The sequence below is a fragment of the Dipteris shenzhenensis genome, chromosome 16, assembly GCF_047967505.1.
Source record: "Dipteris shenzhenensis isolate YYH24624 ecotype China chromosome 16, Dip_SZ_1.0, whole genome shotgun sequence".
Lineage (NCBI taxonomy): Eukaryota > Viridiplantae > Streptophyta > Polypodiopsida > Gleicheniales > Dipteridaceae > Dipteris > Dipteris shenzhenensis.
The window spans coordinates 30,338,931-30,366,155 of record NC_141611.1 but is presented as its reverse complement, the minus strand read 5'-3'; the positions used below and the strand labels follow the sequence as shown (position 1 = coordinate 30,366,155).

The following is a 27,225-nucleotide window of genomic DNA, read 5'->3' as shown; positions in this document are numbered from 1 at the left end:
CTCTGATCAGGATGACTCTCACACCCCATTTCTGTGCCACAGTATGTTTATGTAAATCCTGTTAAGTGCTGATGTTCAGCCAGTGACAAAAACAACAGCATTCGCAACTATCACCGATGCATGTCTGCTCAGTAACCTTCACAGTTAAGTTATCGCATTACTACCTTGGATTTAAAGAAAGTTCCGTTCTTCAACAATGTACATATGCACAAAACACCTAAATATTACATATATCCAAGGAAACAAGTGGATAATGATAAATCCAGGCCTTCAGAGATGGCAGCTTTAAAAGCATGCATCACAGCATAGCGTATTTAGATTTGTACATTACCTATAACCTTTTCAAGCTTTTCTTCCTTGCCTCCAGTTTCTTTTTGTCTAAAGGAAATTTTGCTGCGCTCAACTCACCATCAAACCTCTTTGGACTCATGGCCATACTAACTGTATGTGTTTCATTATTCACCCCAACGCCAGCATCTACACTGCTCTCCCTGTGTGCTACGCTGGGAACTGAAAGATTCTGAAGCGAGTTCAGACTGTCAACAGGTCCTGCATTAATTGTTGTGGATTCACCAATCACTGCCTTGCTCTTTGCTTTTGGCTTCATAGCATGTATGCCCGTCAATAACCTGCAAATCAGTAGCAAAAGAGCCATTTGTGAGGACAAATCAAAACTCTCACTTTGAGCACAGAAGCCTGCAAACAAAGGTTTGGAGTGTGAAATTAAGAGTTTTTGCATTGTTTAGATAAATTAATCAACACACTTTTCTCTACAGGTATTAGTCATGAAAATTTGTACTGTTGGATGCAATGACAATGTGACAAGATGCTGTAATGTCATATTGCAGTTTTTCCACAACACTAATTTTAAAAGAACTCTTTATTCATACTCTTTGAAGTCTCTACGACAGCATAATATTCAGTGCAAGTCCTTTGTTTTTGCATGGTAAAGACTCAGCACTAGACAACCACCTGGACAGAATTCAGCAAACAACTAGAACTGAAAGACCATGTCAAGCATTGATAAACTGCAAGCATACCTCGCATGCCTGGCATACCCTTCATAATCTTCCATCAACATCTTGCCTGCATCTTCATTCAGAGCGGACTCTGGAAATGGTTCGATAAGCAAACAACGTACCACCTGTTTACATATCCTCCATCAACACCCTCTCTCTATATATATCTCTGTGTCCTGTGTCCGTGAGTGCACACACGTGTGTTTCAGTCCCCATACCATGAAAACCCCAAAACCCAAACCCCCCCCCCCCCAAAAAAAAGCTAACAAACTTGATCGCTCCTTTCTTTGAGTCCTTGTATCTCTAATTTCTTTCTTGCTCAAAAACGGGAAAAGGAAGCAGATCTTCCAAAGAGTCATCTAGCATAAGGACTTGGTTAGAAAGTCCAAATACATAATTTGACAGAGTGTAGGTTTCCTATTATTTATGACAATACGAACCTAGACCTTCACGACGCCTCATCAGGCAGGAAAACAACGGGTACAGGTAACGAAATGAAGACTATGTATGTCCTTTTATCAACACATGATGAAAGGATACACTGCAACAAAATAAGAAACCAAGACCACATACGGATTTCTATTCATTGTAAGGCAAATTGGGCAAATTGGTGTCTATTGCATAAATTCTTAAAATAATGACATGCATCGTAAGCAAATTATAAGGTCTCCTAGATAATTACAAATTCCGAAAGGTTATCAAATACTAATCTCAGGCCTACATCTCCATCTGGGATGCTGTCTGCAGATTGCTGAAACAAACAGTAAAATACAAGAAAACTCCACTTAAATGCTTTTCTACAACCTTTTACCATAAATAAAGAGATGCACGTTACCAGAAGAACATGCCTCAAACCAAGTGTAGGTTTCCAATCTTTCTTCAAAGTATTGACACAGATTTCACCATTCTTGGCAATATTTGGATGGAAAATCTTTGTTAGAAAGTAGCCTGCATGAAAGGAATGACATAACAAGAGTCGTGTAAACATAAGAAATGTACATCCCAAATTACCAAGTGCTTAGTATTATTAAGCGAGTCTTAATCATGAACTAAGCACTACAACAGTATTTGAATCCAACAAAACTGGTGTGTTCAAATCAAAGCAATCCCAAGTCTAGATCAGATGAAGTCATATTTACAATAGAAGGGGTAAGGAACTCCCACATACTGCCACAAGGGCTGTATTTGCTGCAATTGATAGACACATTTTCTAGCCAGTTGGACAACATGTTGGCTGTCATTTAATGACACAAAGCATCCTACATATGTACACAGCTCTAAGCCGCACTGGTTAACAAATAGCTATGACAAAGAGAAAAGACCTCAACAGCACAATATATTAAAGCGAGCCTGGAATTTCAACAAATATGTCAGTGCAAAATAAGTAGTCCTTAGATGTTCCCGCAACACACAAGATCTCCATATTGAGCAAGTCAAACCTACAAGGTCCTAAGAACTCCTTGCGAAGACTGATCCCACCAAGCAGTAGTTTGTTGGAGGCCAATGCTCCACCCAATGTCATCCTTCACTGTAGTCTTTACCATAGTTTTTTCCATACGTTACCATACGCATACGTCATACGAGTACGGAAGTATGATTGGAGTATGGTTCAGCCCTTGGGGCTGAAACATACGTGACCCTAGTTTTATCCAAAAAATTTCGGAAAAATATAGATTGATCATTGATCATTGTACACATTAAATTGACACAGAGGTATTAAACTGAAACTTGAAACTTGTATAATTGTATTAATTTTAAAGTCATCAATCATGAGTCATGAGTCATGAATCGTGAATCGTGATTCTTCATTCATGAAAGACTCCAGCCTCCAGAGACCGTAGTCATCTGGATTCTAGATTTTGATACATCATAGATGGAATCATAGATCATAGATCAATAATCAATACTACACCAAATTTCAAAAGGTCCAAAACATCATGATCAAACTTCAAAGGAAGTAGGTACACCGTATTAGTAACTACACCAAAACATGAAAGGCAAAACATCATAAAGAAAAGGCTGCCAGTGTGCCACAGCCTCAAGCTGCATCTTCATTCTCATCCTCTTGCTCATCCTCATCCTCATCATCATCTGCATCAATGCCTGCACCCTCCTCATCCTCCTCCTCCTCCCCATCACTATCATCCTCATCTGCCTCGCCATGGAACTCCAAAAGACTAGAGCTGCTTGAAGCTGCAGCAACATCCATCGTTCCTGTAAGTGTAACAATAGGGGCTGCAATGTCTTCTCCCTCTGTATCTGCTTGCCTCGCTAGCAGCCTATCATCATCCTTCTCCTTGTTGATCATTTCTAGGGTCACTTCTATCTTCTCAAATCCCCTTTCCTTGATTTTGGAAATGAGACGCAAATTAGTACGGATGTATACTAATTTCTCGGTATTCTTTGGAAGCAGCCTATTCCTTCTTTTAGTATGGATAAGAGAGAATGTGCTCCAATTCCTCTCACAAGGAGAAGCACATGTGCCTTGTGAGAGCACTCGAAGAGCTAACCGCTGTAAATTTGGTGTGTGAGCCCCAAATGTCTCCCACCATTTCACCCCTTGGTGCATTCTCTTTTCATCCTTTGCAATCACACGAGCAAATGTGCCTGACATGGATTTGTAAATATCCAACTCATCACATAAGGTGCCTTGGCTGTCAACATCATACTTGGTGTACCGCTCTATGGCATCCATCCACCCATCGTGCACCTCCTTGTCACTATCTGGATTTTTCTCTCTCCAAATAGGATGGAGAACAAACGCTGCCGCATGCAATGGAGAATGCATCATATTTCACCTGTCAACACATAAGGCTCTAACATCAGCCAGCTTTGAGGATTCAATCCCATCAATAGTTGCCATCTTCTCGACCATCCGATCAGTGAGTTCATATGCAAGTCCCATGGTAGCCCCTTCCCTATCAGCCAGGCGAAGGATCTTCAAAATAGGTGCACAAAGCTTCACAATGAGTCTTGCATCTTGCCAAAATGAAGCACCCAATATAATAGAAGACACCTGTTGTGCTTTCACAGTGCGTGACACCTTCTTCTTGCAATACTCATCACTGACAACCATGCGACGCAATCCATTGTATACCCTCTCATCCAACAAGTTTGCTAACATGATAAACATGTAAGCAAACCGTGTTTGTGCTGGCTTCACCAATTCCTTCTTGCTGAATTTTCTATACATTGCTAACACGGTGTGTTTCTGGGTAACAAATGTCACAATCATGTTACCATGTACCAACACTGGCTTTACCCATGGAAGCTTTCCAATGTCCTCAAACAAGAGGTCAAGGCAATGGCATGTGCATCTAGTATAGAAAATGTGAGGCCACTCTTCCTCCACCAATTCTCCTGCCCGCACACAGTTAGATGCATTGTCCATACACACCTGCACCACATTTTCAGCCCCAACATCAAGAATGGCATCTTTCAGTATTCCAAAGATGTACTCCCCTGACTTATACTGTCCACTTGTGTCCACGGACTTCAAGAAGGCTGAACCATATATGCATGAGACCATAATATTGATTATAGGCCGGCATCGAGTGTCAGACCAACCATCACAAGTTATGGTGCAACCATATTTTTTCCACTTATCCTGAAACTGTAGCATCTCTTGATCTATGCATACTGCTTCATTAGTTAGCTCCGTTGTGCGCAAAACATTGTAGGATGGAGGCTTGAAGGTAGGCCCAACTTGGCCAATGGCACGAACCATCTCCAAAAAATAAGGGCTCCTCACCTTCCAATGAGGAATATCCTCTGCAAAGAAAAAACGACGGAGAGCAATGTATGCATCCTTCCGTGCTTGTGACTCCCATGCCTTTTCCAAGGTTCCCTTTGACGTCTTCAACTTCTTTTGCTTTGGCTCATATGCACTGCCAGATGCATTTCCACTTGCAGTGCACTCACTGAGGCATCTCCCAAATCAGCCACATCTTCAACAAGCTGTTTTGCAGCAGTTTTTAGGGCCACCTTTGCTTGCAATCTTCGACAAGTATCTTTCACATTTTCAAGAGGAGCAGTACACTTGTCAACCCCCAAGCCTGTGAGCCCAAGAAAATGTGCCCTTATACGGGTCGGTCCTCCATCCCATGAATGAGGGCAATATTTACATTTACAAGTGAATTGGCCCTTCCCCAAAGGCTTCAAGGCCTCTACAAATTCCCATTCTGGTCCTTTTTGTCTTCCCATTTGTAGATCTGCAAGCTGCAAATTTGCAAAAGAGGGCAAATAAGGCATTGGGCAAAGGAACAATTTCCAAAGAGGGCTTGAAGTCCTTGCAGGCTGCCCTGTTAGATGGCATCAACTAAAGAGAGAGCACTTGCTGCAAAACAGGAAAAAAAAGCAGCCATTGCATTTACCTTGACACTTGGAGCAGGTAGAGCGTAGAGGCAAGCTGCGGGCTGCAACTGTACGGTGACCACTCACCTCCAAAGCAAGTATAAGAGGGCAAAGGGCTGTCTAAATAGAGGGCAGCAAGGTGCTGAAGAAGAGGGCAAACTGAAGAAGAGTGAAGGGCTGAGGGGACTCGGGAGTCGGGACTGAAGAAGAGGGCAGCACTGAGCAAGGTGCAGAAGAAGCTTAGAAGAGGGCAAAGGGCTGCAGCCTGCCTAAATAGAGGGCAAACGTCAGCCTAAATAGGCTCTTGAGGCAGCAATGGTCGGTGTGCAGCGGCCAGCCTGCAAGCAGAGAGTCGGTCGACGGCGAACAGTACGGAAGCCTTCACAAGGATGTCGTACGGATTCGAACATCGCAGCCCAGCAACAATATAAGGTACGCATCCCAATTTTTTAACGCCAAAAAAAGTCACGTACGGAAATCCGTACGTATGGCCGTACGGAAAAACCAACCGTACGCGTACGGATGCAACAGTGGTCTTTACCTGTAAGGCCTCCATATAAAGAGAAGCCATGAGCATAATAGCGCAGGTGAAGATGAGATGCATGCGCATCATTAAGCAGACACCCATCATCAGGATTTGCAGGACTGCATGTCCTGGATAGCAAATGCTGTCCATGAGGATAAGGATGTGACAGACAGCCCATACATGAGGCAAACAGCCATGGGGCATGGCTCAGATGTCATGGCATTAGCCATGTGGCAGTACAGCAGCAGGACCTCCATATTGAGCAAGTCAAACCTGAGAACTCCTTGTGAAAGACTGATCCCAGTTTGTTGGAGGTCAATGCTCCACCCTTTGTCATCCTTCAACGTAGTTTAGTTGCTAACAAGAAGCAATGATCATGACAGCTTAGGTGAAGAGAGAGGCATGGTGGGGGGCTGCAAGTTAAAAATAGCTCTTGCCTGTCCATGGGTTGGCAGATAGCCCATAAACCTCACCCGGTATAAGCATGTTGCAGATGAGCCACATAGCATTCACAGGCAAGCTGGTTAAGTCAAAAAAACAGCCATGGATTATAGTGTAAGATGATAATGGCGTTAGCAACATAGGAACAAGGAAGCTGCCAGCAGACGGCTGCAGGTCGGCAGCAAGTCGGGTACCTGGTCAAGTCCATAGTGAGCCCTAGGTGGGATCCCAATCAGTCCTGCATGGAGGCTTGTCAGTCCTTTCTCATCGGCCTAGCTCTAGCCATATACCTATTATGGGCTATATAAATGACAGTTTCACCCCCACTTTCCATAGTTGTGGACTTCACTCCTTCAGCACCAAAAGAACGCAAGAGCATCAAGGCATGTGGATTCTGACACATTGTTCCTTCACCTCCTGTCTCAGCAGTTGTGCAAGGAAGACATCTGATGGAGAGAGTGGTTTTCAGATATTGCACCTGTGGTGGAGCTTCAGTGTTCAGATTGTTTTGGGCTGTGTTTATTCAAATCTACAATGTCCCTTCCATCTCTCTCAAGTGTGAACTATTTATTTGTCATTAAAGATTGCTCCTGCTGATGTGCATTATATGCACGGTGAATCCTCTCACATGTTATTAAAGCCAAGTGGGTTCTTTTAAGGAGACAACCTGAAGAATGTAGATGAGTTCACCGTGGCAGTCTTGTCAAACGCTTTCTTCTTGCACTCCTTGGCATAGTGTCCCACCTTGTGGTAATAGAAGCACTTGAGCTTCTTTTTGTTCTTTGCATTAGAAGATCCATCTTTGTGCCTGTCCTTTTTTTTTAATGGAGATCCCTTATTTCTTTGCCCTTGCCTTTTGGCTTGGGCATAAAGAGTGTCTATGTCTGTGCCATCATACATCTTCATTGGAAGTAAGGATCATGGATTGGAGCTCTAAGCCTTGCCAAGATCTTGGTATTCAGATTCTCACCTATGAAGCCTAATTGGTTTGGACCACCTTGATTTTATTATAGAGCTCCTCAATCTCTTCATACTCTACTAGGTTTGTAAGGTTCAAGATCTTCATCAAGTTATTGGTATCGTATTGATTCTTCCATATGTTCCAAGCAGCATGGGCACTGGTGGATCAATGGAATCACATTGTCCTTCTTGGTCTCTATGAGCACCGCACATCCATTTTCATCTTGCTCTTCCTATGTCTACAACAATGTTGGATTTGGAGGTACTATTGCAGCACTTGTTGCTACTATATCTAGGGCTGGCTGCCCTATTTTGGATCTCTAGGAAGATCCCACTACTAGAATGGATTGGTGAAGCTTGAGGAACTTTCCTTACTTGACTTCTTTAACAGGATTGATGTAGAACAGCTTCTGGTAGGCATGCAGAGGTGTGAACCGTGCACACTGGGAACTTTTTGCAAGATGTGCAAGGAACCATTGACTCCAGAGTCCAATATGGAGACACATGGAAGCCTCTAATCACTTAATGGATACAATAGTGAAGCCGCCACATTTTCATGAGCATCAACAACCGAGGCCTATGAAACTTTCTCGAAGGTACATGGAAACACTCAAGGAGCCTCCTATAGCAGATGATGGCCAAAATTTCTGCCAATATCAAGAGGACCAAGCCTTTTAGACCTCCGTGATGGCACATGCAAACACGGCTGTAGTCTAGTACATCAAAAGATGCCCAAATTTCAGCCGTTATCAATAAGGCCAAGCCAACTTGGTAGAATTTTTCCTTACAGACATTCAAGAGCCAAGGACTTTTGATGTAGCTAAGGGAAGCCCAAATTGAGAGAAAGCCATGTCGGTTGAAATGGAATTCATACTCTGAAATCATATTTGGGACATAGGGGCTAGGCTTACAAAGAGCAAGGTCATCAAAACCAAATGGGTGTTCAAGTGAAGAACAAGGACAACTCACCAAACAAGTACAAGGCTACATTGGTAGTCAAATGATACTTGCATACAAAAGGATTTGACTCTCAAGAAACTTTTTCTCCAACGGCAAGAATGTCAGCTTTTCTAAATGGAGATCTTGAGGAAGAAGGTTATGTGGGACAGCCTCCAAGGTTTTGGCCTCTAGGCAACAAGGTGGCAAAATCCTCTCCATACACCAATTCTATGCCTCTTTTGAAAGGAGCTAAGAGACTCAAGCTTATTTTGCACATTAATGATCCTTACAAGTGACCAAGTGGAGAAAATCAAAGAACTTCAGGGCTCTTGAAGGAGTTCATGATGAACAATCTTAGATTGTTGCATTACTTTCTCAAGATTGAGGCGCTTCAATATGAAGATGTATCTTACAAATGCACACTAGACAGATTATGGAGAGCTATCATATAGAAGAATGCAAACCAAGATCAATGCCAATGGAGGTATATGCAAAGCTGTCCAAGGAGACATACCTCCACCTGTCGACATTATCGAGCACAAAAGATTGAATAGCAACCTTTGTTAGAGAAAAAGGATAGCTTGCTACAGCGAACCCTTACACAGCACGTAGGACTGCTCTAATCTCAGAAATCTATGCTCCTGCAAAAATTCTTCACACAAGAGACTCCCATTGCTTTCGAGGTGATATGCAGGCTGATAACTAACAATGATGGTCTTGGGCTTTTTCTGCTGCTCCAGATGCAACCAGTTCCAAGGTTGTCTTAAGTAGTAAGACCCCCACAGTTCGGGCCTTTATAAAGAGACTGGATGCTCCTAAAAATAACTAACCTACTCATCTAGTCAGCCGACTTGGTCCAACCAGGTCTAATCCAACCCAGGCATGTCAACAATCAGCAGTACTGCCAAATATTGTGGTCTGCTACTGTTGTGGCCTATAAAGCCGACCCCTAAACGCCCTTGGTGTATGTCTCCATGATTGAAGTTGCTCCCCACTTGGCAGCCCTTGTACCTACTATACCTGATGGGTATACCAGATCTTGCTACTGCTGGCATACAGTATCTGATGCTGCTGCCGACCAGTTACCTTCTTTACCGCGCCATCCATCTCTTGTTGCACACTACTGCACCTTCATGCCCACAATGCTAGTGTGGGTTGCCCATGTGGCTGTCCAAAATCAGCACCAAAGAGATTTGTATCTACTGTTCGTATGGCAACCATCTTGCTGCCCACGTGGCAGCCCATCCCCATACAGATGATCCTATTGCTACTGGCATACATCATCTAGTACTGCAACAAACCAATTACCTTCTTTGCCGTAGCCCTTCTGCTGATCCATCTCTTGTTGTGCACGGCTGCAGCTTTGTGCCCATATGGCTGTTACAATTATTATTATATTCTAGGCAGTGGCCAATGTAATGCAATAAGTGGGTTAGGGGCACTTTTCCCTCTTAGAGATTATTCCGCCTAACCACGGTCTAATCTCTAACTACGGTTAGTGAATAGATAGGGTTTTGTCACTTAAACAAAACCCTCATCTCTTTAATTGTACTTCACTTCAGTTCAATACACTTTGGGGAATCAACTACGTTCAGCTCACTCTCTCCATTTTGCTCACTCTTGCTCTTGCTTTCTTTCTTTATCACATTTGGTATCAGAGCAGCTCTCCTTCCCACACCTACTCCCTACCACTGCCTCCAGCTCCCGCTCGTCCGTCCAACTTCATCGCAACCTACAGCCTCCAGTCCGTACACTCCGTATGACTGTACGGATTCCGTACCAATTGCCTACTCCCGTCCGAACGTTGCATTCCGTACAGTTGCGCCATCAGAGTTCGTATAGCACCATACCACCGTACGGGTTGACAGTCCGTACAGTTCCATACACCTGCAACGCCGCCATCCGTACTGTACTGTAGAGTTTCGTGGTCATTCTGTTTGCTCTTGTGCGTACTGCCCAATGCCGTACGTCCGTACAGTTCCAATCCGTACTGTGCACAGATTTCCATACAGCAATGCCACAACTCCCAACTCTTCCGTACATGCCTTTAGTACAGATTCTTTTCTCTGCAGACATTCTTCTAGGTAATCTTTGGCATACATTCTTGCAGATAGCCATTGTTTAGCTTGCAATCTGGAAGCGCATTTGGGGCAAATTGTCTTGTTGCAGTTATTGCAATCAAGTTGCAGAACCTGCTCCAAAAATTTAGGGCTTTTTTGGTTTTGCCTGCAATCTTGTAGGCAAAATTTGGGGCATTTGAAGTTTTTACATATATTTGCAAAATTTGGGGCTTTTAATTCATTTGTCCCTTTCGCGTGCAATTTCTTGCAGAAATTTGGGGCTTTTGCATTGTAGATGCAATTTGGCAGTTAAAACAGCATTTTGGAAGTTTGCAAGCATTTCTGGACTCAGTACAAGTCAACAGCACTATGCCTTTTTGTCTTGCACTTCATATTTTCAGTGGGTAGTTCAGATGCTAGAGCCACTAATGATGATGATCCTTATGCTTTTTTGACTTGCAACTATGATCCTTCAAAGAATGCATGCTCTCAGTGTCAAGTAGACACTGAATACTTAGTATTTTGATAGCGGTGCTTCAAAGCACATCACTTCCAAGAAGAGTCTTTTTGTATCTCTGCATCCACCCCCCACTAAAAAGAAGGTGACTTGTGCAAATAATTGTTCTTATTCAATGTGTAGAGTGGGAGACATTATTCTCACATCTACTGATGGCACAAATTTTAGAATTTTAGATGTACTCTATGTGCCAAGCATAAAGAAGAATTTGCTTTCAATGTCCTCTCTAAATAGAGGAGGATTTCAGGTTGTTTTTTATGATGATGAGTACACAATCAGAGACAAAGAGAATGACTATGCTTTGATGTTGTCTGGCACTTTATATAGGGGTCTTTTTCAGCTTGATTTATATGAAAAAAGATCCAATCTTGCATTATCAATGAGCATTCCAACTACTGCGATGCAGAATGCGGAGTTATGGCATGCCAGCTATGGACACGTGAGCTATGGCAACTTAATGACACTTCATAGGCATGATATGGTTGATGCATTGCCTCCTTTAGAGTCACCTCCTCCTCATGCATGTTAAGGTTGCATCCTTGGTAAGATGCATAGACTTCCTTTCAAGAAGGATGGTACAGTGAAAGCTACACGAAAATTATGGCTTATTTACATTGATGTCTGCGGTCCCATGAGGACACCTGCTTTTAGGGATTATCTTTATTTTGTTACATATAGATGACTTCACCAACTACACTTGGATCTATGGTCTCAAGGAAAAATCAAAAGTGTTTATGCATTTCAAACACTTTGTGGCTATGGTTGAGAATGAGACAGGACTCAAGGTGCAGACACTTTGCATAGATCGAGGGAGAGAGTATATGTCTCATGAATTTGAGGCATTTTTTTAAGAGAAAAGTATCACGCATCAGCTTACAGTGAGGCTTACACCTCAACAAAATGGCAAAGCTGAGCGGAAGAATCGCACTCTTATGGAGATGGATAGATGCATGCTTACAAGTAAGAAGTTGCACTCACAGATTTTGGCTTGAAGGCCTCATGTGTGCCAACTATATTTTGAATCGGGCTCCCACAAAGGCTTTGAAGACAATCACTCCCTGTGAGGCATGGCATGGGAGAAAGCCTTCAGTGAACCATTTCAGAGTTTTTTGTTGTGTTGTATATGCCCACCTACCTGTGGAATTTCGACACAAGTTGTCAGATATGACACTTAAATGCATTTTTGTGGGGTATAGTTCACAAAGCAAAGGCTATCGTCTCTAAAATCCTGCTACACACAAGATTTTTGTGAGTAGAGATGTTAAATTCTCTGAAAATTCGGCACATATACATGCTGAATTTCAGATTCCAGCTTCTTCAGATGATGTGTTTGAGGGTTCCCCCACTGCAAATCAGAATTTACAGCAACCTCCTCCTGATCCACATGCCCTGATTCAACCACCGGCTGATTTTGAACCTCCACATGGTGTGGATGAAGTTGTCAGGCAAGAGATTCAAGAGATACATGCAGCCAAAACAGTCCTGAATTGGTTGCTTCAGACTGTCAGGGAGAGTCTGGCTTGAGGGCCCATTGCTTGGCAGGACTCGTAGTGCAATAAGGCACGCAGGGGGCTCTTTTAGTTGAGACAGCTTATGCAAGGACTCTTCTTGATGAAGAGGAGCCTGACTCTTTTGAAGAAGCAAAGGATTATGTGCATTGGATGCATGCCATGCACAATGAGTTGCAATCCATAGAAAAAAATCAGACTTGGGATGTAACATGCCATTGGTACCAAGTGGGTTTTCAAGGTAAAAAGGAAGCTAGATGGGTCTATTAACAGGTACAAGGCAAGGCTGGTTGCCAAAGGCTATGCACAAAAGAAGGGCATAGATTATTAGGAGACTTTTGCTCTTACATCCCGGATGACCACCACACCATCAATTATTGCAATGGCTGCAAATTTTGTGTGGAATGTCCATCAATTGGACATAAAAACATCTCTGATGACCACCATATGGTCAATTATTGCAATGTGTGCAAATTTTGTGTGGAATGTCCATCAGTTGGACATAAAAACAGCTTTCCTTAATGGGGACTTGCAAGAAGAGGTTTATGTCAAGCAACCTCCTGAATTCGAGCTTTCTGGCAATGCACTTTAGGTTTGCAAGCTTAACAAAGCTTTATATGGGTTGAAACAAGCCCCACATGCATGGTATGCCAAGATAGATGCATTCCTCGCAAGTAAGGGATTACACAATAGTCCCACGAAAAGCACCCTCTACATCAAGAAGGATGGGGTTTGGTCATCACTCTTTATGTAGATCACATGTTGCTCACAGGATCAAATGAGGATATAATTACAAATTTCAAAGCTGAGTTGAAAGCTGAATTTGCCATGACAAATTTGGGCATGTTAAATTTTTATTTAGGGATCTAGTTTATACAAGACAAGCGTGGCATCGTTATGTCTCAATCCAAGTATGTGTAGAAGCTCTTGGATAGGTTCAACATGCATGATTGTAAGCCTATTACCACTCCGGGCTGAAGCTTACTATGTATGATGCAGGTGAATCAATGGATGTCACACTTTACAACCAGGCTGTTCGATGCCTCATCTACTTGTGCAATACACGGCTCGATATTCAGTACGCAATATCTCAGGTGAGCAGATACATGCACAGCCCAAAGACAACACATTAGCAGGCTATTTGCAAGGCACAAAGTCTTTTGGCTTGATGTTTCCCAAGGGGGGTGACTTGCAGATGCTGCTTACAATGATCCAAATTGGGCTGGATACTATGATACCAGGCAATCCACTAGTGGTAATTGTTTCTTTTTTGGCAACGCTTGCATTTCCTCGCTAAGCAAGAAGCAATCTACAGTGGCTCTTCCTCATGTGAAGCTGAGTACATGGCAGCTTTCACAGCGACAGTTGAGGGTGTTTGGCTGCGACGTTTGTTTGCTAACCTTCGTCTCATATTGGAGGGTCCTTCTCCCATTCTCATTAATAGTCAAAGTGCTATAGCAATGGCAAAGAATCCTGTGTTTCATGCTTGTACGAAGCACATTGAGGTTCATTATCATTATGTCAGACAGAAGTTGCATGCAGGGGAGATCAATATGATCTATGTGTCAACACATGAAAATGTTGCAGACATCTTCACCAAAGCACTTCCATGTGAGAAGTTTGAGGCATTTCGCAATGCCCTAAACTTATCTCCTTTTGGTGATTGATCACTACCTTGTATACCACATTGGACTGCAAGGGGGTGTTAGAATTATTATTATATTCTAGACAGTGGCCAATGTAATGTAATAAGTGGGTTAGGGGCACTTTTCTCTCTTAGAGGTTTTTCCCCCTAACCACGGTCTAATCTCTAACTACGGTTAGTGATTAGATAGGGTTTTGTCACTTAGACAAAACCCTAATCTCTTTAATTGTACTTCACTTCAGTTCAATACACTTTGGAAAGTGAACTACGTTCAGCTCACGCTCTCCATTTTGCTCACTCTTGCTCTTGCTTTCTTTCTTTCTCGCAATGGCATGCCAACCCAATGTGCTGTGGTGGGTGGCCCATGCGGCTGTCCAAAATTAGCATCAAAGAGGATCTCTCTTTGCTGTCCATATGGCAACCATCTTGCTGCCCACATGGCAGCCTCAACCCATCCCCTATAGATGAATCTCCTGTATACATCCTGAGGTATCAAGCACATGTCCTCTTCCTATATGGAAAGTAACCTATGTGGCATTGACCTATCTATCCGACAACCTCATCTATCTTTCAAATACAAGACCCAAGTTCAAATATCAGCTATGTGGTTGGGTTGTGTTTTGTCAATTCTCAATAGATTCAAGAAAAAAGCATTGGCTTACTGCCAGGTTACTACTTAGGTACATAAAGATACTCAAGAAAACAACATAAGATATAGCTCGGATGACATTCTCAATGGTTTCTATGACTCGAACAAGGTGAGAGATATAGACGTCACTAGAGGTCTACTTCTGAATATTGTTTTTACGCTAACAAATAGCTATGTATCATGGCTGAGTAAGAAGCAACCCGAACTTGCACTCTTTTGGCCGGAGTAGAATATCAAGCTGCTTGAATTCTCACATGCAAAGCAATACGACCAAGGTTAATCCTAAATGACATCGATTCCAAAGAGGGATGACTCCATCATCCTACACTATGACAACCAAAGTTGCATAGCATTGCAAAGAAACCAATATTCCATGCACTAACGAAGCATATTGAAGTTGCCGGAGTATAGTATTAGGCAGGTTGCATTCAGACATCCGAAGCAATACGCTAAGGTCAATCCAAGATGACATGGATGCAAGGATGATGACTCGACCGTTCCACACCATGAGAATCAAAGATGCATAGCCATTGCAAAGAACCCAATATTCCACACTCTGACAAAGCATAAAACTCCAAAGCATATACAAAGATGAATCCAAGAACATGCCCAAACTCATCCTCTAAAACACACCACAATGTGCATTTTCAATCTCATGATACTCACTCATAAGGTTGAAAACCATAAACTCCATCGTGCATAGCAAGGACTAGCTACTATGACATCATTAGCGCCAAACAGTGAGTGTAGACCATAGTATAAACATATGCTCTCACACATACAAATCCGCACAGTGCACACCCACATACTTTAGCAACCATTTATACAGGCACTCCAGAGGAGAAGGGCAAACTCAGCCATGATAAAGGCTAGCACTAAAGGAGAGGCTAATCAAAAAGTAGTCCACATTCACTTCATTCAAGCAACAACTCCATCATGCATAGTCACTCATAGGTTGAAAACCATAAACTCCATCAGGCATAGCAGAAGCTAGCTACTATAACATCCCCAATGACGTCAGCAGCGCCTAACCCTAGGTGTAGACCATAGTATAAACATATGCTCTCACACATACAAATCCACACACCCACATACTTGAGGAACCATATATACAAAGGTGTTTGTACTACGCTTCTATTGGCAATCCGAGGTGAAGGCAAAACTCAACCATGACAAAGGCTAGCACTAAAGGAGAAGGCTAATCAAAAAGTAGTCCACATTCACTTCATTCAAGCTACAATTGCTTGCGAAGACTATAAGATTTCATTTTAGTCTCTCCCAAACGAGCATCCAAGCCAAAAAAATGCTTAAACCATCTGGCTAATAGAGCGACGCACCACTTAAGATAGAAATTTTTTTTGCAATATCAATAGGCCGCATATTGAAGTTTGATGCCATTATATTGGAGAAAAGATCATCACCAAAGAGATTAATCTTTCGTAGTCCGACCACGAAGGGTGCTTCCGATATCTTTACAAAGGCCCTCAATCGTGAGACTCCTCATGAGTACATGTTGAATTCTCGACATTGGACCAAAGCAATAATCCAAAGTATGGACATTGAGAACATGACACTCCTCCAACACTCTATAGCTTAGTTCTTTATAAGGCCCCCATATGAGAACAAGCCGTGAGCATCAAGATAGGAGGGGTTGCATCCTAAGGATAGAATTGGCTATCCAAGATATCTGTAAGGATGAGGACTTACAACTCGCTCGAGATGAGCATGTCGCAAATGGGCCACAACCCACCTGTTTACATGGCAAACAGCCATGGTTTACAACAACAAATGATGCGTCATTAGCCACATCTATTGTGCATTATCTGCATGGTGAATCTCTCAAATAGTTCCCCATTCTTTCCCTTCTTGCTTGTCCTAAAGAAAGGTGGATCGCTTGAAGAAAAGATCATCACCAAAGAGATTGATCTTTGGCAGTCAGACCAAAAAGGACGCTTCAAATAGCTTTAGAGAGGCACTCAATCGTGAGACTCATGAGTACATGAGTTGAAGCTTCTCGACATTGGACCAAAGCAATAATCCAAAGTATGGACATTGAGGAGTGCCGGATGCTAATGCTCCAATACTCTATAGCTTAGTTGGTTATATAAGGCCTCATATGAGAAGAAGTCGTGAGCATGATAGCTTAAGTGAAGATGAGATGCATGTGCATCATTGATGCAATCACTCACCATCATGATAGGAGGGCTGCATCTTAAGGATAGATCTTAGCTGGCCAAGATATCCACAAAGATGAGATTGTGGTAGACAAGGTTGGAAAGGTCACCACTCCATCGATAAGCCACCAAATGAGGAGAGCATGAGGAAGGGAGACCTAGGGCAAGATCTGCCCAAAGAAAGGAGAGAGAGGGGGCTGCCACATGGGCAACACCTCACAACAAACAAAGGTGGGATCATCCCAAGGCAAAGGCGCAATTTGAGGTCTGCAACAGGGCCAGTAGATGAGGATTTTTATCACAAACTTCCTTCCTTAATGTATCAAAAAGGCAACGTCTTGACTTTTTATCAGAGTTGACATTTGACCAACTTGGTCAATTGTCAGCATTGACCAATGAGCCATGGTCAACAGTCAGGGTTGACCATCCAACCAGGGTCAAGCAATCTGCCCTGAAAGTCTATTAAAGGTGCCTAAGGCCTCCATTGTGGGGATCCATCCCAAGATTCTATGCATTCATTCGCCCTCACATCCAGCAACCAGTCATCACCTTCACCTCACCATTTAGCGGCAAATCAGCATGCATCCATCAGCATCCAGTTTGGGGCACTCAGTCCAAGGACTTCTAGCATTCTCGGGCCGCAGTTCCAACCTTCGGCACTCAGTCCCAGGATTCTATGCATTCAGCTTCCATTTGTGGCAGTTCTAGCCCTCACATCCAGCAACCAGTCATCACCTTCACCTCACCATTTAGCGGCAGATCAGCATGCATCCATCAGCATTTAGTTTGGGGCACTCAGTCCAAGGACTTCTAGCATTCTCGGGCCGCAGTTCCAACCTTTGGTCCAGCCTCCATACCAGTTCTCCTTCAGCCCTAGTAAATAGGCACTGCCACTTCACAGTCTGCATCAGCATTCCACAAGCGCAGCATTCAGCATTTACTAGGAGAGATTTACCCCATTTTGAAGCATCACCGAGAGGTAGCAGCTCAGCATTAGAAGGCCTTCCACAAACTGGATCTACATCAGCATAGGCGACAGCAGTATTTACTATAGCCTCAGCATCGCATTCACATCCCATTAGCCTCAACATTGCATTAGGCATCAACCCAAATCTAGTGGGGCATCATTGTAATCCATTCATGGCCTTCATATAGTAATTGCACAGTGCATTGCATGATATTGCTTGTCAATGTCAAATTTGCATTCTCTCTATGCTATCTAGATCTTACTTACAGTTCGTCTCAGGTTTTTAACTACGGTCAAAGTCCTCTGCAAGTTACAATCAACATTTTACAAAGACCGTAGATTGAGGTTGCTGCAGTTTTTGAAGACACATAGAAGATTCCATCTAAGATCTACTTACTTTACAAGTACATGGTCATTCGTTTTGGCCTTGTTAGTGTAGTGCTCTAACCACTTTCCATAGGGATGGAAATATTATTTTGAGACTACCAATGAGTTGCCTTCATCCCATGCGTTGGTTGAAAGAGCTTATGGGCTGCTAGATATGACAAAGAATGAAGGACTTTGGGACCTTCCATAGACTACATATCCTCTCTAGGTCTACCACCTCAAGTAGTCAATAAGCTATCATCGTCCCTGAGGAAGTTGAAATGCTCTTTATCTTGGTGTCTCCACAAAGGATGGTTACCCCAATGCATTGGTTGTCGTTGTAAGATGTTACATATGTTGAGAAATAAAGGTTAAACTTGCTTGCACTGTATAGTCTCCCTCTCAATGTCGATTGTGAACGTAAGTGACAAAGTTAGCAAGCTGTTAGGATTGAGCAAGCCAATCGAGTAGCTAATATCGCTAATCTAGACATCAACAAGTTGGCTTTTGCTAGAAAGAAGACAATACTGATTTTGTTGTCATGTAATTGCTGCAACCTATGTAGCATCGATGATGTTGATTTGGCTATGCTTGTACTATTGCACAAGAAATGCATGCTTCTCTGATGCTAGTATGATGCTAGCAATCTTGGAATTCGTGGTAAAGTCCAAATACTCTGTCCTACCCTAAGCTTAACTAGGTCTCAAACTTGTGTGCCGTAGGCCTATCCAAGTAGCCCACATCATCAAGTGGATGTATGCCATGGATACAACACCTCATCATGCTTCTCAATCTACTCCTTCCTAAATATCATCATTCGCACGAGCCTTGCATGCTTAAATTTGTGGCATCACATACTTGCATCCATTGATTCTAAGCATCAAAAGATTCAATTGACCTCGTGGTTGGTACAACATGCCATCCCTTAACTCCAATGTGTATCTCTACATCTACTAAGCAACATAAGACCTAGCATAGATGCTAGCTCTATTGAAAGAGAGAATATTAACATGGACGGGATTCAATTTGAAGTAACCCCTCTCTCATGAGAGTATTCCTTCTTAATTGCTTTGATTAGTGCACCACTAAACAAAACTTATGGTTCCCCTTGTTGCTAGCTATTCAATGTAGGCTGAATACATGGCTAAAGACTCCATATTATGCTGCATACCAACAGCTTGGATAGTGAGTCTAGGGTTGCTTCACAATTATGGCACATCCTGCTGCTATGCCAGCTGATTTGCTTGCCAGAACATCTTGTGCTAGAATGCGTGGGATGCCCCCCGCCCCCAATAGGCTGCCCTGGAAGACTTCTCTATGGGGGCTGTAGTTTGATTTGGAAGCCTACTAGGTCTGTTGAATGCAGGGCCCACCACTTGGTGCTTTTTTTTTTAATAACTTGGTGCTTTTAATAGATGTGACATGTGGAAGCCCTCCTTCTGCACAGCTAATGCTGGGTGGACATCCTGCCAAGGGTATGCTACTATCCTGGCTGCATGGCTGCCCTATTGTACACCACATAACTGTACTTGCAGCTGCAAACCTGTCATTTTGCTGACATGGGTCTGCAGTTAGCTTCGTGCACATATCGGTTCCTGCTGTTCACTCCCTGTAGTAGCCCGCAGAGGCGGCTTCATCTGCTCCTCCACATGGCTGTCTATGTGGCAGCCTATGCGACGTTCTTCTTGAAAGTCATTAAGCAGCTGCTAGCAGAAAAACTAACTGCACATGGCAGACATTTACAACAGATATCTGAGGAACTTGGAAGAGGAATTCACTTCTTTGATGATATGCCCTAATAAGACAAAATAATGAAAGTGTTAGAAAATGAGAACATAAAGAAGTGAGAAAATGTTGAGAGCAAGGGCGAGCGAGAGAGAGAGAGAGAGAGAGAGAGAGAGAGAGAGAGAGAGCATTACAAAAAAATGAAGCAATACCTTTAGGCGGTGTCTGAGGAAAATCTTGACTTAAAACCAGCTTCATGCGGAAAACTCCACCTTCATACGGTGTACCAGCTATTTGGCAAAAAATATTGAACGTTAATATCTGAGAATTGAAACTTTTAACATAATAGATCTTTCAGCTTCAAACTGCAAAAGCATTAATCTTTTAGATGAAGCTCCCATCTTCTTATTCAATATGGCATGGCTTTGCATCCTCTCTCTCTCTCTCTCTCTCTCTCTCTCTCTCTCTTCTAGAAGAAATACAAACAGATCAAGAAAAGGTAGAATAACAAGGACACGATGCCATGTTCTCTCGCTGAACATTGGGGAAGGAAGAGATACAAACAGATCAAGAAAAGGTAGAATAACAAGGACACGATGCCATGCTCTCTCGCTGAACATTGGGACAATAGCACTCCATTTGCATGCATGAAAGAAAATTTGGAGATTGACGATGGCTCACGCACCCATCCTCATTTGCAACTTGCAAAGACCATCTTGGAAGCATGGACTCTTTAAGGGATACATACAAGACAAGCAAATCCGCTCAAGTTCTCAACCTCTACACTTAGTAATGGAACATTTCACTAAGGACAAAATAGGTAAGAATCATATGGTTGTAGTTCGCCACACAAATGCACCTGCCATGGTCCTATTGAACATGCATCCACAAAGCTCTAGAGGATTTCTCATAAGCATGACGACTGTAAAGCACTCGAGACCACTTATCTTTGAACATATGGATGCCTCGTTGCAAGAGAAAGCAAGAACAAAGATATTCATGAACAAGATGAGAACACCTTTCTTACTCCATGCAAATGCAAAGGTAGGTGCAAGCTTACAAGAGCTAAGTCGAAGGATGGGAAAAGAAAGTCTCAAAATGTCAAGCAATGCAAATAGCAAGAGGAAGAAAGTTCTATTAAAACATATTAAGACATTTTGCAAAATTTGCAAATAAAGAAGGCGCACTGGTTGTTAAAAAATAACTCTTCCTACTAGAGGCTTAAAAATGCCAATCTGGTTGTTAGCAATTAATTTTTCCTACCATTGTTGCATTGTGGGGCTCACTTAATGGATAGAAAGGAAGAGATTTGCAAGCAATAGTGCTTTAAGCACATGTAAAACAAGGAGGGGTTGATGGCTTTAAAGATGACACATTTAGATTCCTCAAACCAGAGGGTGATAGAGAAAGTAACTAATCAATGGGGAACGGCAACATCTTGGTCACCACTAGTCACAATGAAGGTGAGGTAGTCTACGATGACATTTGTTTGATTGACCTCTGCAAGGATTTGCTCTAGTCAGTTGGGAGCAAGAAGCATAACATGAAGACGAAATTCAACACTCTAGAGATTGTCATTAGGTCGAAAGACAAAAGAAGATAATAGCAAAGAGTATTGAGAAGGAAGGCACTTACACAATAACAAACTTTTTATACCAAGATCAACTAGGGCACTCCAAGTTCTAGCATGAGATGCTTGCACTTATCAACTACAGAATGGATGAAGATAGATGCATGGAATTCCACCTATCAACACCAAGGCCCCATGGAATTATGCCACAAAAGAGATCACAAGAAAGAAGACAAGGGAAGGTATATAGACTTTGCAGCATTCTACGAGTTGAAGCAAGCCTAGGGAACATTCTAATCTGTTAGATGTCATCTTGTGTCTCATTTCAAACACTAGGAAGATCTAAAAATTAAGGGTGTACTTCAAAAGAGTTTTAAAAAATGGGTTTAGACTTCTTCATTAATTCCTTAGAATAGAGGTCTTGCAAAATCAAACGAGACATTTCTATATTGTCTAGAGTAGGTTTGCAAAGAATCCGAATGAAGACCAACAATAGCAATGATTACCCTTATGGAGGCTAAAGCTATGTTGAGCTTAGAAAGGAAGGCATATCTCAATCGATTGACACAACCAAATACCCACAATTGGAAGGTTGTTTGATTTGTCTACCAAATACCCTAACATAGAATCAACTTTGCACTGAAAGTGCTAAGTCCATTTCATCACAGCCAAGTACACGCCATTAAAATGCTAGCATGAGGGTGCTTACATATCTTGGAGACACTAATGCTGAGGTCACTTATCAAACACGCGGTCTGTCAAATGAGAGAAAGAAATGCACTAGGCCTACGTACTCAACCAAGTAGGGGGACGATATAGTGCTATGTCCATGACTAGACGAACTAGGGCCTAGCAAGATTCAACTACCTGAGGTCAAAGGCCGGACTAACCTATGGTCTTGGTTGGGATCTAGGGTTAACCTAAGGTTTGGATTATCCTAAGGTTGAGACTAGAGTCTAGTGTGGATGAGGTTTCGTTGAGTCTATATCGGTCACATCCCTACCTATGTCCCCTAAATGATGGCATGGGGGATGGGTTCCAGCAAGGATTTAGAGATGCCACATGGGCAGAGAAATGGGATGCCACATGGACAGATCTGAAGGAAAATGCAGGGTTGCCATATGGGCAGAGCATGCAAGCTGCCATGTGGGCAGCATTCACAGCAAGAATAGTGGTCAGAAAATTGCAACTGAGGCAGTAGAAGCTTGGAAAGGGGAAGACACTGCAAGGACAGCCAACAAGGGCTGTCAGGGCCAAACAAATCTGTAGACCTGCGGAGCAAACAGGAGAAGATTGGAGCTGATAAAGATCAGGGCGGGTCAGAAAAACACAGCAGACAGGCACCAGCTGCAGAGCTGCCACGTGACAGGGCCAAGCCCGGGCTGCAAACAAATCTGTAGACCTGCAGAGCAAACAGGAGAAGATTGGAGCTGATAAAGATCAGGGCGGGTCAGAAAAATACAGCAGACAGTCACCAGCTGCAGAGGTGCCACGTGGCAGCAGGGCACAACAATTGCGAAGACGATGTCTGAAGTACTGGGTCGGGCAGGTATGTCAGCAGAATGGACAGGCTATTTTTAGGGTATTCCAGGCCCTATATAAAGGGCCCCAGGGAAGGTATTCACTGTATAGGGTTCAGGTGCCTCATATTGGGCTGCCCACACAGCAGCAGGGAGGTCCTAAATACCCACAGAATGTCCTCATACCAGGCTGCCTACATACAAAAATCAAGGGAGACTTGTGCCTCACCATTGGCTGCAGACGGAAGTAGCAAGGAGGTCAAGGATGAAGCAGCAAAGACTGCGTTCACATTGCCTATCCACTGGAGCAGCAAGAAGGCGTGTTTGTGGGGCATCACTACAGAGCCCACTGAGGCTCAGAGACTGACAGTGTTTTGGAGGTCCATATCTAGGCAGCACCTTGCTGTTTCATGGTGGCACACTGTGCACAGCTTTTGTGCAAGGATTTGGTCCATCTTTGGGACAACATATAACTACTGTTTCTGTTCTCTGCATAGTTCAATTACTATCTGCGTCTCTATGCACTTGTACGCATTAAGGAAAGAGGTGTGAGTTGAATTAGCACTGTGTGATTTCTGGGTATTGATGGTGGCACACTGTGCACATCTTTTGTGCAAGGCTTTGGTCCATCTTTGGGACAACATATAACTACTGTTCCTATTCTCTGCACAGTTCAATTACTCTCTGCATCTCTATGCACTTGTACACATTAAGGAAAGAGGTGTGAGTTGAATTAGCACTGTGTGATTTCTGGGTATATGCTTTCACTATCTTCTGCTGCGGGAGCAAGCAACCTCCAGCTCTATTTACTAACAGTTTAGACCCTGAGTATTGGGCTAGTCTAAGAAAGGCATGGCTATTCCAGGATAAGCAAAGCTAATTAGGGAAAAGCATGGCTTTTAGTAAAGTAAAGCAAACATAGGCAACGGAGACACTCAAAGGCTTGCCATACACATGCCATAAGCTTGCATACAAGGTAGCTTGTGGATGAATTAAGCTATGCAGCAGACACAGGAAACAGAGATAGTTGAATCCTTGCCAAGTTGCCATACCACAAATTTAACAGCAGTAATTGCTCGTGAAGGCATATTGAGACAACCAGCGGTCTGGTTAACGCACCTTGTAATAGCTTCCTTACTATCCGGCAGCTGGTTCATTGCTGACAGGAGTAATCAGGCAATGAGCTTAAGCAGCTCTGGCAGGGCCAATTTCACAATGCTCTGGCAATGGAAGAAGCTGGAACGGCTGACTGCTTCTGCTCCTTGATTTTGTGCGTGCATGGGTGCGTGGGTGCGCACACGCACGTGTGTGTCTGTGAGAGAGAGAGAGACAATAGAGCTGAGTGGACTAGCCTATGGAGACAAACAACATTACAAGTGGTGGAGAAGGTTCTCTGGTCCTCCAACACCGCCTAGCAGTACATTGATCACTCCACCAACTTAGCTTTCCGCCCCCCCCCCCCCCCCCCCAAAACCCCAATTGACATCCTCAACAAAGGTTTTACACTCATGAAAGCCACTGCAAAACAAAGGTTTTCAAAAAATGAATTAAAGATCTACAAAGAAAAACAGAGAGAGAGAGAGAGAGAGAGAGAGATGAGAAGATTGGACAAACGTGACTAAAACAAATGGAAAGATGCTTATGCGATGCTCCCCCGTATTTCATCCTTCCTTTTCCCAAATACACCCTAGCATAATAGTGCTAATCCCACTAACTCAACTTCCTTTCCTCTCTAGGACAACCCTAAGAAAGGGTTTACACTACACAACAAGTTCAGTATCAACATACTGATTATTGTCAATGTTGGACTGGTTGCAGTGATGAAGAATCAAACAAAAATTAGGCCTTTTGACAATTCTCAAAGTTATGGACCATCATGATTATTTGTAAAAGTCCAACAAAATAGAATCAAGCTGGCATGATATGAGGCAACCAACCTCCTCACAAAGAAATTACACTCATAAAACACAACGCATGAACAAATTAGATGTTACAATTATAGGGAGTGCACACGAAGGCAAAAGGATACTTAGCGAGAGCACATACCAAAAGGAGAACTTGCTTTTACTTGAAGCAATACGATGACAACAGCAAACACAACAAAGAGGGCAAAGTGGTTGAAATTTTGCTGACCATGTAGACAAACATCTTACAGAAGACAATAGGAATTTTTACAAGCAATATGGAAAGATAGTATTCTGCATATATTGTTTATATGAGATACAAGCAGTAATTAAATTGATTATACTTAGTGCTTCATGTGCAAGAAATTTAATCAGGTAAGGAAATGTGGCCTCGGTCTTATAAATAGTTCCTGTAATCCATGGCATCTTCAGCAGGCAAACAATTAAGGCTTTCTATATCCCAATTGACTAGCTGCTCTGGTCAAGGAATGGACCATTTAACTCCCCTGTGGGATTTGAACTTTGTAGGGTTGAACCCATCCTCTTAGTTTCCTACTTCAAGCCGTGCCTAACCAAGGCCATCCATTTATATTTGGAACAGATCCTCCACAGCCCTCATTTTAATGTATTCTGATATACTCACCATCAGCAATTTAGAGATCTTTGGATCCCCTCTGGACCTTCGATGGGTGTAGAACTTTGCAGGCCAAGCACCCCATTATTTTAACTTCAGCATTTCAGCACTCTCATAATGATGTTCTACTGTTGTTAATAAGAAAGTTTGTGCCCAATTATGACTCCATTTGCTGAGCAATGCCGCCTGAGGGCTTTGCATATGATAATCAGTCAAGTTGAAACATAAAGAAGAAAGATAAAAGTAAAGCACATCATTTACACTTAAACGCACAAACTCAGCTTGCAAACCAACCAACCAAGCATGATTGAAGGACTGAGATCAAGCAAACAAGACTTTATAGACGCACAATGTGCCTCCTATGAAAAGGAGGGGGCATTAATATAGCAGCTCCGCATTACATAAAAAATCCTAAGCAATCGACTCTCAGAACATTACAACTGGATGGATATATTCAGAAGAACAACGGGAAGCTATGACTGGATAGACAGGCAGACAATCTTGCCCAGGAAATTAAGAATGATACTCACGAGGTCCTTCTATGTCCGCAAAAATTGTGGAGAAATTGTCATCGTTGACTAAAACTCGAATGTCTTCTGGTGGACTCTCATCGAGGCTCTTCAGTTCCCGAGCAAGCTCTTTGATGACTCTGGGTGGAAGGTTCTCGTTTGTCGCCTGCACCATCGAAGAAGCTGCCTTTATGATGTAGTCTGCGGCTTCATTGCATATTCAACGCTTAAGTTGTGAGCTACTGTACATCCTAGTGCCTCCAAAGCAGGCACATGCAGAACACCTTGGAAACCCCTGGGGTCTGGATACTTCCAGGCATCGATGCGCAGCTAACCCAACGGCAGGAAGAATGGGCACAAATCCCAGAAGAGAACCACCCACAAAAGAACATCTATCGGAAACACGGCTGTTGATACGTGGAATGTCGGACGCAACAAGAGTTACCACTCGATTTCGAGCGCGATATCTAAAAGAGCAAACGGAAATGTCTGCAAAGAAACCCTGAAAGTAATGTCGCCCAAAAAAGCATGCGAAGACCATCCCTCACGAAAGCAACTGAGGTTTGGATTTGAGAAACTACTAAGACGGCGGATCTGCTAGTATTCAACAGGGCCCTCAATTGATACACGTCGAGTTGATTACTAGAACGAAGATTGCAAAAATCGAAAACGCGTAAAGGGACCTTACCATAGAGCTGCGATTTTTTTTACGTCCCTGGCACGCTCTTCAAAGCCGTTCAGCGACTGCCCTGCAGGTAAAACTCCCCTGCAAAATTGTACGAAGCATATAATCTTAAGCGAGAGCGACGCGGATTTTCGATCGCGAAGCTTCGGGCAAGGAGCTGCTGGTCGGGGCCAGCCAGAGGTTCAAAGGGCAGCAATCATTCTGGAAAGCGGGGGAAGGGCCAAGAGCGGGAGAGGCCAGGAAGAAAAACTACGGAAGGGGAGGGTTGGAGGAGGAGGAGGAGGAGGAGGAAGGAAGGAAGCGAAGCCCTACGAAGGAGGAGAAAGGAGCAAGAGCAGGAGAAACGAAGCTGGGAGAGGAAGAATGCAGAGAAGCAACAAATGCGAGGCAGAGAAGGGGGGGATGCGGGGGAAGAAGGTGAGGCTATGGAGGAAGAGGGTGAAGCTTTTGGCTATGGCGGAAGGGGGTGAAGCTTTTGGCTATGGCGGAAGGAACAGGGGAAGACAGAAACAGAGAGAGGCCAAACTGGCCAAAAACACCAAAGGCCTTATTTT

At 43.1% G+C, this 27,225-nt stretch overlaps 1 protein-coding gene and 1 pseudogene across 2 annotated transcripts; both read right to left on the bottom strand.

The window, feature by feature from the left end:
* Positions 1-125: 125 nt before the first annotated feature.
* LOC147892817 (ubiquitin-conjugating enzyme E2 22-like) lies at positions 126-27,225 on the bottom strand. Of its 2 annotated transcripts, XM_087387570.1 has the most exons (6): positions 26,675-27,225; positions 26,008-26,152; positions 20,062-20,139; positions 1,855-1,967; positions 1,041-1,144; positions 126-629 (listed from the first exon to the last, which is right to left on the bottom strand). In XM_087387570.1, exons 1-6 carry the CDS (start codon positions 26,675-26,677, stop codon positions 332-334), a joined length of 741 nt encoding a protein of 246 aa, XP_087243696.1. In that variant the 5' UTR covers positions 26,678-27,225; the 3' UTR covers positions 126-331. The 2 variants fall into 2 exon arrangements, with proteins under 2 accessions (XP_087243696.1, XP_087243695.1); XM_087387569.1 differs by lacking the exon at positions 26,675-27,225 and having other exon boundaries at positions 26,008-26,161.
* LOC147892818 (uncharacterized) lies at positions 2,994-5,277 on the bottom strand (annotated as a pseudogene).

Excerpts from the sequence above, each read along its gene's own strand:
- LOC147892817 (XM_087387569.1), bottom strand. The coding sequence starts at position 26,161 with ATGGTGCAGGCGACAAACGAGAACCTTCCACCCAGAGTCATCAAAGAG. Across the intron at positions 20,140-26,007 it reads TGCGGACATAGAAGGACCTC|CTGGTACACCGTATGAAGGT; the intron begins GTGAGTATCATT and ends TTTGCCAAATAG. Across the intron at positions 1,968-20,061 it reads TCCTCAGACACCGCCTAAAG|GCTACTTTCTAACAAAGATT; the intron begins GTATTGCTTCAT and ends CCTTTCATGCAG.